Source organism: Ipomoea triloba, chromosome 15, assembly GCF_003576645.1.
Source record: "Ipomoea triloba cultivar NCNSP0323 chromosome 15, ASM357664v1".
Taxonomy (NCBI): Eukaryota; Viridiplantae; Streptophyta; class Magnoliopsida; order Solanales; family Convolvulaceae; genus Ipomoea; species Ipomoea triloba.
Window position 1 is genome coordinate 14,064,692 of NC_044930.1, and position 13,816 is coordinate 14,078,507.

Sequence of the window (13,816 nt, forward strand, 5' to 3'; positions counted from 1 at the left end):
AAAAAATCCCATAATTGTGTTTTAAAAAGTTGTCAACCAAACACTAACTATAATTTTGATTTACATTCCTAGTGTGTAAACCCATAAACCAACCACACCCTAATTAAACACACTCTATAAATTAAAGTAATAGTAATGGAAACTCGTATATATAGTCATGTGTACTGGGATCACAAGCATGCGAGCTAAAGTCTTCATAGATGACATCCCAACTTCCCCCACTTAAAACAAGCTATAATAATGTCAATAAGTTCAATGATGACTATTAATATAATTGTTTAACAACTTACATCAACTAGACCATTTCTAGTACTACGAGAATGATTATTGTGGGAGAAGATGGATCACATTGTTCATCATCAAAACCTTAGCTTTAGTTTAATTTTATCCCCATGGTTATTAATCGTTGCTTTTAATTTAATTTGCTACGCTAATCAGAGCTTTGTTGGTAAATTTGACGCACTAATTGAGGTTAAGGCAACTAAGGATGTGACTATGGGGGTATCATCCTTTGCTCTAGGATGATATTCATCATTATTATGTTATATGTACATTACATGCATCCACCAGCAATTATCGCACAATGTTTGATTCCATTAGATAAGCCACCAACTAACTTGATTTATCTTTCCAGGGAATTGAACTTGAGTAGTTATGGTAAATTAATTTTTCACTTTCTTGTACCCTGATAAGTTGGGTTAGTTTTTTTTTTTTTTTTTTTTTACCATGACTCTTGACATTTAATAGTTACTGTTGGGGCTATTATTTATGTGTTAGTGAAGCTAATCAAATGAAACAAATGTGGTAGCTGAGTCCAGTCCTGGATGGGATGTGGACGTAGGTTAGGTCAAGTCCAGTCCCGGGGAGAGATGATCGACGTGGAGGGTAAGGACCGAGTCAGCCATGCTATGCAATTGGACTTGGTAATCAAAGGTTGCCACAGATGCTGGGAGGGGATTGTTGGGCGTCGGTCGGGTTGGTCAAGTTCAACCCCTTCTCGATTCGAGACGTGACTCTGTACCCTTATTATGTGGTTAAATTATCAATGTCTACCTATTTATCACAAATTGATTTTAGGTAGTCAAAAAATTCTGTGGTTAAGCGTGCTTGACTTACAGCAGTTGTGCTCCTGATAGTAGTCAATAAAATAAACGATTATCATCCGACCCAGTCAAGTGGTTACAATCTCCTTCCTAGACTTTGGCTCTAATTACCTTGACAAATTACATGGCCCCCTCCCAGCAACCCAAATTCCTAAGTGTTAATCCTGCTAGTATGTGAGTTGTGTCGAGCTTTCCAAATGTATGAACACAAAAAGCTACATGATCTACACATCATTAAATCCCATTTGAAGAAATAAAGTCTTTTTAATTTTTATTACTTAATTTATAAGATCTGAATTTAAAGTGTACCAAGTTTAAAGAAGTGATTATACCGTGGACCTTGGGTCATAGCTGTGTAGAACGGATATTGCAGTTGTGTTGAACTGATATTGTAGTTGTGTAGAACGGATACTGCAATTGTATTGAAAGGGAACTGCAGTTGCGCGGAACAGATGCCGTTTCATCCGTCTGGATTAGGTTGAGAATTCAAATCTGATTCAATTACAGAGAGAGAGAGAGCTTATATCATACCTCTCCTATTCTGTAGGCAACTAAACAAAGACTAAGCCACAGCCATAGAAATATAAACTATAGACTATACAAGAGATGAAATAATAATAATAATAATATTGCTAACACACCCCCTCAAGCACAAGGTTGGAGTGCGACAACATTGAGCTTGCCTCGTAGTTCTTGAAAGCGCGGAGCAGGTAGCGGTTTGGTGAAAATATCAGCTAGCTGATCCCGAGTAGAAACAAAATTAACCACGAACTCTCCAGAGGCGACCTTGTCTCGAACAAAATGGTAGTCAACTTCTACGTGCTTCGTACGACCATGAAAAACCGGATTCGCTGCTAAATATGTTGCCCCAAGATTATCACACCAGAGCTGTGCCGGGTTACTTGAAAATAGGCCAAGTTCCCGAAGTAGCGAGACAACCCAAGTGACCTCTGCGGACACATCTGCCAATCCCTTGTATTCAATTTCCGTAGAAGAGCGAGCCACAGTGCGCTGTTTGCGCGAGACCCAAGAGATCAGATTAGTACCAAAAAAGACGGCGTAACCACTGGTTGACTTTCTATCTACAGGACATCCGGCCCAATCTGAATCGGAATAAGCATGTAAATTAGTGGAAGAGGAGGAAGACAGCCGGAGCCCGTATTGTTGAGTGCCTTTGACATAGCGGAGAACACGCTTTAGTAGACCCCAGTGATCTATGGTTGGGGAATGCATGAACTGACACAACCTGTTGACAGAGTAGGAGAGATCTGGGCGCGTGATGGTAAGATACTGCAGAGCCCCTACTAGACGCCGATATTGTGTTGGATTGTCATAGAGTTCGGGAGACGGAGTGGCTGGCTGTGTGACAGCAGCAGGTGTAGCTAGTGGTTTGCAATCAGACATGCCGGCACGTGACAATATATCCTGCATGTATCGGTGTTGAGAAAGTAAAAAACCCGCCTTATCAGCTATAGTCTCGATACCCAAAAAGAAACTCGGTGTGCCCAAGTCACGGATTTTGAAAGTGTAGGAGAGCCGTTGGAGAAGACTGTCGATTAATGAGGCGTCATTCCCCATCATGATGATGTCATCGACATAAACTAGCAGGAAAACCCGAGATGAGCCAGCGGTGTAGTAAAAAAGTGAGACGTCAGTTTTAGAGGCTGAGAACCCTGTCGACAACAAGAACTCGTGTAGTCTGTTAAACCACGCCCGTGGTGCCTGTTTTAACCCATAGAGAGAACACTGTAGATGACACACATGTCCTGGATGCGTAGGATCTTCGTAGCCAGGTGGTTGTTTCATGTATACCGTTTCTGACAAGTGCCCGTTTAAAAACGCGTTATGAACATCAAGTTGGCGTAGAGTCCAGCGGTTAGAGACTGCCAAGGAGAAAAGTAGCCTGACTGTAGTAGGCTTGACAACCGGGCTAAACGTATAAAAAAGTCTTCACCTGCTACCTGATTAAAGCCTTTTGCAACCAAACGTGCCTTGTAGCGCTCGACGGAGCCGTCAGCTTTTCGTTTGGTCCTGAAGACCCATTTACAGCCGATAATATTCATAGTTGGGTTTGGTGGTACGAGTTTCCACGTGTTGTTATGTAACAGGGCATTGAACTCTTGATCCATGGCATCACGCCATTACGGGTGTCCGATGGCCTGAGAGTAACATGTCGGTTCGGTAGTGGCATTGAGAGCATAGAATTGCTCGCTAGTGCCACGAGTCTTGGTCCGAGTTCGCATGGCATGGCCCTCACTACGAGTTGGGCCTGTTGATGCATGTGTATCGGTAGAAGCAGCCGGGGCTTGAATAGCCATTGGCGGGGATTCCCTAGCCAGTGGCATAGCCATGTCTGTGGCCGTAGAACAAGTGGCAGGTACAATGGGACCAGCACCCCACGGTGGGCTATAAACATCATTCCGAGAGTCATCCTGTATATTAGGCTGCACAAAAAAGGAAATACAGACTCATCAAATCGGACATGACGACAGATAAAGATCACCCCCGTGTTAAGGTTCATGCACCGATATCCCCTATAGGAAACAGGGTAACCTAGGAAAACACAAGGAGCAGATCGGTATTCTATTTTGTGGCGGTTATAAGGCCGAAGATATAGAAAGCAACGACAACCAAAGACCCGAAAGAACGTATAGGGTGGGTGTGTATTATAGACACGGTAGTGAGGAGTTTGAAACTGTATGGCTGAGGAGGGTAGACAATTTATTAAGTATGTAGCCGTTTCAAAGGCATAGTCCCAGTAATGTTGTGGGGTGGAGCTTTCTGCGAGGAGAGCTAAGCCAGTTTCGACAATGTGTCTATTACGGCGCTCTACACGCCCATTTTGTTCATGGGTGTTGATGAACATTATTTTTATTCTCAATTTCAATAAATTATATTTTTTATTCTTATGCAATTTTTACTAATTATGTACCTACTTTTATTTATTTTAATAATTATTGTTGTTTGAGGTTTTATTATTATTATTATTATGTTATTTATTTATTTATTTTTTTTTATTATTAGTTTAGTTAATAAATCTTGACAGCCAATCAATTTAATCCGAGACTTGAAGACTCCTCTCTGCCAGTCGACCTAGTCACGCACGATAAACGTCCGATGCGCGAAGGAGAATCACTAGGCAGTTGAGTCGTCAACGCGTCCGATTCTTGGGGAGATCCAATCGTTCAGCTGTGGATCGGAGAAACAGTTGAGGGCTTGAGCTGTATAAAAGGAGTGAATTTTCACATCATTGGGCATAATCAATTACCTCAGCATAGAGAACTGGTTTCCACCGGTGGTTTTACGGTAGCAATTTTCTTCCGGTCATAGCATATTCTTTTCGATCTTCCGTCTGTGAATCTGGTCAGCAACCGTCCTCCAACGAATTAATATCTGCCGACAAGCAGTCCAAATTTCACTACGGCGCAAGCAAGATTGAAACTTCAATTTTAATTTGCCGGCGGTGCTGCGAACCTAGGTTCATTCTTTCTTTCTTTTTGTTTTCTTAAATCTGCTTAGCCATAGCTTTTTGTTGGAATTTGTAATCCCTTGAAATTTTATTCATTTGAGAACTCTACTACTACTTGAATTACTATTAGTATTTTATTTGCAGTGGATTGAGCTTAATTAAGAGTTAATCACAAATTCTTTACTGTAATGGCTTGTTAATTTGTTAGTCTAGGGATATGATGATATTGCCATGACATCTATGCATTAATTTATGTTAAATCTTGCCAATTAATTAAGTTTTATCTTATATTTTGGGTTGCGACTAATTGAGTTGAATTTGGCCGTTTTAGCTTTTATTAGTCTGTTTGAGAGAATTATTAAGTACACATCAATGCTTAGTAATTTAATGCTCTGTAAGATAAAAAGATAAATAGTTTAGTTGTCTTATTAAATTATTTATTTGGTTCATAACCCGGGTATTCCGTAAGTTCTTCCTGACTTAATGGGTTTTAACGGTTTAAATAAATGTCTTAAGCATATGAACCGTTAGAATACGTGACTGAATCTGGACGTCATACGGATTAGTCAGATAATAGTTAGAACGAACCCTTAATTTGATTGGCAATATTTGACTAAACATATGCAGAACTAGTAATGGTTATTGATTCATGTTCCTAGGTTTCTCCAATTTGATTGTTTATTCGATATTCTGATTCTTGGTAATTTATCTATTCTCTTTCACTAAGTGTTGATTCAATTGTCTTGTGTTTAATTTATTATTGGTTTTTTTTGGTCCTAGCACTTGTTAATTTAATTAGTTTGATTATAAGTTTTTAAATTGCATAGTTACAATTCCCTGTGGGTTCGACCCTTGCCTTTGCACACTATCACTACAACTGACTCGTGCACTTGCGAGGACACTTATTAAAATTGTCCATCAATTTTTGGCGCCGTTGCCGGGGAACTATTTATTGTGCAGTTTGTTTTTCCCTTTGTTTAATCTTGCTTTCAAAAAAAAAAAACAAAAAAAAATATAGTTACTGAATACTTGTTTCTTGGTTTCCAATTTGCTTTTGATCATTCTACCTGTTTTTTTTTTTTATTTTATTTTATTTTATTTGTTTGTTTGTTAGTTTATTTGTTCTTTTAATTTATGCAAGGTCGTCGTTCTTTAAAACCTACACTATTGCCTTTGGACGACAACATTGATAAGAAAAAGAAAAAGAAAAAGCCTTTACCTTTTGAAAATCCTAATCCTAAACCACAAAAAACAACCACAACCATGGATGCACTTCCTCAACCAAACCCTCAACCCAACCCCAGGCTTATGAAAGACTTCGGTAGGCCCCAAGTAGGAGGTTCACCTTCTTGTATAGTGCTTACTGATGCAGCTAGGAATTATGAGTTAAAAACAGTCCACTACAACCAGTTGCCATCTTTTCACGGTTCAGCAAGCGAAGATGCCCTTACCTTTATCCGGGATTTCTACGGGATAGTCCAACATTTCCCGTTGAATGACCTGACCGAGGATGCACTAAGAATGAGGTGTTTTCCATACACCTTGAAAGATGCAGCAAAAACATGGTTCATGTCTCTCACACCGGGATCCCTTCGGACATGGCCGGAGGTGTACAACAAGTTTATAGGTAAATTTTATTCCCATGCAAAAACTGCTGAGCTAAGAAGAAAAATTGCGACATTTTCGCAAGCTGATGGTGAACCGTTTCATGAGGCATGGGAAAGGTTCAAAATGCTACTCATTCAATGCCCTCATCATGGCTACCCATTGGAGCTTCAAAATCAAACATTCTATGATGGTTTGACTCAAACCAGCCAATCAATGGTTGACAATGCGGCTGGAGGTGCCATGGGAGAAAAAACGGCGGAGGAAACTTTAACATTGTATGAAATGCTAGGGGCAAACTCCCAACAAAAGAGTATAAGGGGACGTACACAAGGTATGTATGAAGTTAACTCAAATACGGGGTTGGAAATTCAGGTGTCTGAGCTAGCAAAACAAGTGAAGAGCATGTGTTCTATGATGGGTATGCAGCAAAATAATGCATTTATGATTGATGAAAATGATTGTGAGCAGGCCAACGCAATGAATAGTTTTAATCAAAGGCCTAGAAACGACCCGTACTCTAATTCTTACAATCCGGGTTGGAAAAATCACCCTAATTTTTCTTGGAGTAATAATCAAAATAATTTTCAACCAGTTGCTCCTCAACCAAAAAAACCGTCTTGGGAGGATTCTTTGGATACTTTTATACAGACCTGCAATAGACAGCAAGAAGCAAACGATCAACGGTTCCTACAGACTGAGGCATCACTTGCTAAAACTGAGGCTTCACTTGCCAGAAATGAAGCGTCTATGAGAAAATTGGAAGTCCAAGTGGGACAAATCGCCGAAGCTCTACAAGGCCATGTGCCAGGTAAGTTGCCTAGTCAACCTGAAGAAGCTAAGATTATGACTGTTCTAAGAAGTGGTAAAGTTATTGAAAATAATGTGAAGGGAAATACCACTTGTAAACAATCTGAAATAGTTGAAAATTTGAATGTTGATAATGAAGTCAATAAGGATGAACCCAAATTGCATAAATCTAATGATCCTTATGTGCCCCCTAAATCGTATGTTCCTCCCGTTCCATTTCCTGGTAGATTGAAAAATTCAAAATTTGATAGATCATTTGCTGAGATTTATGACTTGTTGTCAAAAGTGAATGTGAATTTGCCTTTGTTAGACATGATTAAAAATATGCCTGCCTATGCTAAGTTTTTAAAAGAGTTGAACACTAGAAAGCGTAGGTATGAACATAATGAAAAAGTCTTTATGTCTAAAACTGTAAGTGCTGTTTTGCAAACTGACTTGCCCCCAAAATTAGAAGACCCCGGTAGTTTCATAATAACTATTACAGTGGGGAATTCTAAGAAAGAAAAGGCAATGCTTGATTTAGGGGCAAGCATTAACTTGATGCCATATTCTGTCTACTTGCAGTTGGGTCTGGATAGATTAAAACCTACTACAATGTCCCTAGAGCTTGCTGATCGCTCTGTTAGATATCCTAGGGGCATTGTAGAAGATGTCTTGGTCCAAGTTGATAAACTAATAATTCCTGCCGACTTTGTTGTTTTAGACATAAATAAAAAGTGCAATCATGAGCAGGACATGCCTATTTTGCTTGGCCGACCTTTTATGGCCACAGCAAAAACAATGATTGATGTTCAAAATGGAAAATTAACCATGACTGTCCTAGATGAAACTGTTGAATTTTCCATTTTGAAATCAATGAAATTGCCTGAAAACAATAATAATCATTGCTTTGCTGTAGACATTTTAGATTCCATAATTTCTGCTGAGTTTTTAGATGAATCTCCGTTGAAGGTCGAAACTGATGAAGAGGAACCTAATCAAAGCCCAATAAAAGAGGGGGGTGTTGAAGGATGTTCACTCGCAGACTGTCTGGAGCAAATCAAAGAAAAACACCATCCCTCAGTTGAAGCTGACGTTCCGCCCAAGCTGGAATTAAAACTGCTTCCTAGTTCTTTAAAATATGCTTTCTTAGGTCCAAATAATACTTATCCTGTAATAATTGCCTCTAACCTTTCACAGGAACAAGAAACAAAATTGCTTGATGTATTAAAAAAATATAAAAGTGCAATTGGTTGGACAGTAGGAGATATTAAAGGAATAAGTCCAACGGTTTGTATGCATCGGATCTTACTTGAAGAAGGAGCAACCCCTGTCCGTCAACCTCAGCGCAGGCTAAATCCGAATATGAAGGAGGTTGTACGTGCAGAAGTCCTAAAGTTGTTGGACTCAGGTATTATTTATCCAATTTCAGATAGTAAATGGGTAAGTCCAGTTCATGTAGTGCCAAAAAAATCTGGAATTACTGTTGTTACTAATGAAAAAAATGAGTTAATCCCAACTAGAACAGTAACTGGGTGGCGTATGTGCATAGATTACAGAAAATTGAATGCTGCCACTAAAAAAGATCATTTTCCTTTGCCCTTTATTGACCAAATGTTAGAAAGGTTAGCTGGGCATGCTTATTACTGTTTTTTAGATGGCTTTCAAGGTTATTTTCAAATTCCTATTGCACCTGAAGATCAAGAAAAGACGACATTTACATGCCCGTTTGGCACATTTGCTTATCGCAGGATGTCATTTGGGTTATGTAATGCACCTGCGACTTTTCAAAGGTGTATGATGTCGATATTTTCTGATATGATTGAAAGATATGTTGAAGTGTTTATGGATGATTTTTCTCTATTTGGTGACTCTTTTGATGACTGTCTTTCTCATTTATCTTCTGTTCTTGAAAGGTGTGTTAAAATGAACTTAACTTTGAGTTGGGAGAAAAGTAATTTCATGGTTAATGAAGGCATTGTTTTGGGCCATATCATTTCTGACAGGGGCATAGAGGTTGACAGGGCCAAAATTGAAGTTATTTCTAAACTACCTCCCCCTACATCTGTGAAAGAAGTGCGAAGTTTTCTTGGTCATGCAGGTTTTTACAGGCGCTTCATTAAAGACTTTTCAAAAATTTGTAGGCCTATGTGTAACCTGTTAGCAAAAGATGTTGTCTTCAAGTTTGATGATGAATGTTTGTCTACTTTCAACTTTTTGAAAGAAAAATTAACTTCTGCTCCCATTCTTGCTGCACCTAATTGGGAGCATCCTTTTGAAATAATGTGTGATGCATCTGATTATGCCATAGGTGCTGTTTTAGGACAGAAAATTAATAAACTGCCTTATGTGATTCATTATGCAAGTAAAACTTTGGATAATGCTCAGGTTAACTATACAACTACTGAAAAGGAGTTGTTAGCTGTAGTCTTTGCATTAGAAAAATTTCGTTCTTACTTGATTGGTTCTAAAGTGATTGTTTATTCTGATCATTCTGCTCTAAAATTTTTGTTGGCTAAAAAAGATGCTAAGCCTAGACTAATAAGATGGATTTTATTGCTCCAAGAGTTTGATTTGACTATCAGGGATAAGAAAGGATGTGAGAATGTGGTCGCTGATCATTTGTCTCGTTTGCCTGATGCAGCTAATAATTGTCCTACATCTGATATTCCTATAAATGACAGGTTCCCTGATGAACAGTTGCTTTCTTTACAAAATAAAGAACCTTGGTATGCAGACATTGTGAATTATTTGGTCTCGGGTCAATTTCACCCAGACTTGAATTCACAAGGAAAACAACATTTTCTTTCCAAAGTAAAATATTTTTTTTGGGATGAGCCTTATTTGTTTAAAATCTGTCCTGATCAAATAATTAGAAGGTGCATACCTGAGTTTGAGCATCAAAATATTTTGAATCACAGTCACACTCTAAACTGCGGAGGACATTTTAGTGGGAAGAAAACTGCATTGAAGGTTTTGCAGTCTGGTTTTTATTGGCCCACTTTGTTCAAGGATGCATTTGAATTTTGTGCTAAGTGTGATAGGTGCCAGAGGACAGGTAATATAAGTAAGCGCCATGAAATGCCCCTTTCAAATATTTTGGTTGTTGATTTGTTTGATGTTTGGGGAATTGATTTCATGGGGCCTTTTCCCACTTCCTTTGGTTATAAGTACATTCTTGTGGCTGTTGATTATGTGTCGAAATGGGTTGAAGCTGTGGCTACCAGAACAAATGACAGTAAAGTTGTTTTAAAGTTCTTGAAAGATATTTTTGTCAGGTTTGGGACACCCAGAGCTATTATTAGCGATGAAGGTACCCACTTCTGTAATAAACTTTTTGCAGGTTTACTAAAAAAATATGGCATTACTCACAGGGTGGCTACCCCGTACCATCCCCAAACCTCTGGCCAAGTAGAGGTGAGTAACAGGCAAATTAAAGGAATCTTGGAAAAAACAGTGAATCCTTCCCGGAAGGATTGGGCTATCAAGTTGAATGATGCATTGTGGGCTTACAGGACCGCCTACAAGACCCCGATTGGTATGAGCCCGTACAGGTTAGTATTTGGCAAGGCTTGTCATTTGCCGGTGGAGTTAGAACATAGAGCCTATTGGGCTATTAAATTCTTGAATTTTGATTTGCAGATAGCTGGTGAGGTAAGAAAATTGAATTTGAATGAATTGGATGAAATAAGAAATGAGGCTTATGAAAACTCAAAAATTTATAAAGAAAGAACTAAAGCCTATCATGATAAGTCTATTTTGAGGAAAAATTTTGAACCTGGAATGAAAGTTTTGTTATTTAACTCTCGTTTGAGATTGTTTCCAGGTAAGTTAAAATCTAGATGGGCAGGACCTTTTGTGGTACGCGAAGTGTTTTCTCACGGTGCATGTGAGGTTGAAAATCCGACAACAGGTGAAAAATTTAAGGTAAATGGGCAAAGACTTAAGCAGTACTTCGAGGGTGAACCATCAGCCCATATCGTTGAACAGGTAGAGTTGCAGAATTATGAATGCCCATGTTGTCTAGCTACAGACAATAACTGAAGCGCTTTTGGGAGGCAACCCATTTCTCTTTCCCTTTTCATTTATTTTCATTTTCCTTATTTCTGTTATTTCCCTAATTTGCGTTGTTCTTCTATTTTTTTTTTGTTCTCAACATTGAGGACAATGTTTGAAATAAGTGTGGGGAAGGGATTTCTGTTTTAACTTATGCATGCCAATCTCATTCTTTCAAAAAGGAAATAAAAAAATTTACTTTTAAACGAAATAAATAGGCTTTAACTTGAGCTCTTACCCAATAAGTCCTTTTGAATAGCCTATGATGAAAATAATGCAAGTTTCTGTCAGCTCTTAATGTGTATACTGCATGTGACTAGTTGTTAATTGCTTTAGCTTTATATCTTGAATAACTATATCAAAAAAAAAATCAAAAAAAAAAAAAAACAAAGTAAATAGAATTTGAGAATCACAATTACCCTTATATTTTTATGCATTTTTCTTTGATAGTTATATGTTGGTTTCACTTTATATTATCTTTTTCAAATTCTTAAATAATTCTTGAGTGCTATAAATTATGGTGTAGTGTGTTGGTTCAAGGATCATCTTTGTGGCATAAGTGAGGTGGAAAATATCCAAAAAAAAAAAANATTAATAAACTGCCTTATGTGATTCATTATGCAAGTAAAACTTTGGATAATGCTCAGGTTAACTATACAACTACTGAAAAGGAGTTGTTAGCTGTAGTCTTTGCATTAGAAAAATTTCGTTCTTACTTGATTGGTTCTAAAGTGATTGTTTATTCTGATCATTCTGCTCTAAAATTTTTGTTGGCTAAAAAAGATGCTAAGCCTAGACTAATAAGATGGATTTTATTGCTCCAAGAGTTTGATTTGACTATCAGGGATAAGAAAGGATGTGAGAATGTGGTCGCTGATCATTTGTCTCGTTTGCCTGATGCAGCTAATAATTGTCCTACATCTGATATTCCTATAAATGACAGGTTCCCTGATGAACAGTTGCTTTCTTTACAAAATAAAGAACCTTGGTATGCAGACATTGTGAATTATTTGGTCTCGGGTCAATTTCACCCAGACTTGAATTCACAAGGAAAACAACATTTTCTTTCCAAAGTAAAATATTTTTTTTGGGATGAGCCTTATTTGTTTAAAATCTGTCCTGATCAAATAATTAGAAGGTGCATACCTGAGTTTGAGCATCAAAATATTTTGAATCACAGTCACACTCTAAACTGCGGAGGACATTTTAGTGGGAAGAAAACTGCATTGAAGGTTTTGCAGTCTGGTTTTTATTGGCCCACTTTGTTCAAGGATGCATTTGAATTTTGTGCTAAGTGTGATAGGTGCCAGAGGACAGGTAATATAAGTAAGCGCCATGAAATGCCCCTTTCAAATATTTTGGTTGTTGATTTGTTTGATGTTTGGGGAATTGATTTCATGGGGCCTTTTCCCACTTCCTTTGGTTATAAGTACATTCTTGTGGCTGTTGATTATGTGTCGAAATGGGTTGAAGCTGTGGCTACCAGAACAAATGACAGTAAAGTTGTTTTAAAGTTCTTGAAAGATATTTTTGTCAGGTTTGGGACACCCAGAGCTATTATTAGCGATGAAGGTACCCACTTCTGTAATAAACTTTTTGCAGGTTTACTAAAAAAATATGGCATTACTCACAGGGTGGCTACCCCGTACCATCCCCAAACCTCTGGCCAAGTAGAGGTGAGTAACAGGCAAATTAAAGGAATCTTGGAAAAAACAGTGAATCCTTCCCGGAAGGATTGGGCTATCAAGTTGAATGATGCATTGTGGGCTTACAGGACCGCCTACAAGACCCCGATTGGTATGAGCCCGTACAGGTTAGTATTTGGCAAGGCTTGTCATTTGCCGGTGGAGTTAGAACATAGAGCCTATTGGGCTATTAAATTCTTGAATTTTGATTTGCAGATAGCTGGTGAGGTAAGAAAATTGAATTTGAATGAATTGGATGAAATAAGAAATGAGGCTTATGAAAACTCAAAAATTTATAAAGAAAGAACTAAAGCCTATCATGATAAGTCTATTTTGAGGAAAAATTTTGAACCTGGAATGAAAGTTTTGTTATTTAACTCTCGTTTGAGATTGTTTCCAGGTAAGTTAAAATCTAGATGGGCAGGACCTTTTGTGGTACGCGAAGTGTTTTCTCACGGTGCATGTGAGGTTGAAAATCCGACAACAGGTGAAAAATTTAAGGTAAATGGGCAAAGACTTAAGCAGTACTTCGAGGGTGAACCATCAGCCCATATCGTTGAACAGGTAGAGTTGCAGAATTATGAATGCCCATGTTGTCTAGCTACAGACAATAACTGAAGCGCTTTTGGGAGGCAACCCATTTCTCTTTCCCTTTTCATTTATTTTCATTTTCCTTATTTCTGTTATTTCCCTAATTTGCGTTGTTCTTCTATTTTTTTTTTGTTCTCAACATTGAGGACAATGTTTGAAATAAGTGTGGGGAAGGGATTTCTGTTTTAACTTATGCATGCCAATCTCATTCTTTCAAAAAGGAAATAAAAAAATTTACTTTTAAACGAAATAAATAGGCTTTAACTTGAGCTCTTACCCAATAAGTCCTTTTGAATAGCCTATGATGAAAATAATGCAAGTTTCTGTCAGCTCTTAATGTGTATACTGCATGTGACTAGTTGTTAATTGCTTTAGCTTTATATCTTGAATAACTATATCAAAAAAAAAATCAAAAAAAAAAAAAAACAAAGTAAATAGAATTTGAGAATCACAATTACCCTTATATTTTTATGCATTTTTCTTTGATAGTTATATGTTGGTTTCACTTTATATTATCT

At 37.8% G+C, this 13,816-nt stretch overlaps 1 protein-coding gene and 1 non-coding gene across 2 annotated transcripts; one reads left to right on the forward strand and one right to left on the reverse strand.

Moving 5' to 3' along the window:
• The first annotated feature begins 5,835 nt into the window (after positions 1–5,835).
• On the forward strand, positions 5,836–13,325 carry LOC116005731. Its single transcript, XM_031245970.1, has 5 exons — positions 5,836–8,506; positions 8,981–10,956; positions 11,670–12,010; positions 12,161–12,930; positions 13,108–13,325. The coding sequence occupies exons 1-5, from the start codon at positions 5,836–5,838 to the stop codon at positions 13,323–13,325; spliced, it is 5,976 nt and encodes a 1,991-aa protein (XP_031101830.1).
• LOC116007717 lies at positions 6,229–6,335 on the reverse strand. The gene has a single exon (XR_004095322.1). It is a non-coding gene; the product is annotated as a small nucleolar RNA R71 (small nucleolar RNA).
• Positions 13,326–13,816: the final 491 nt, after the last annotated feature.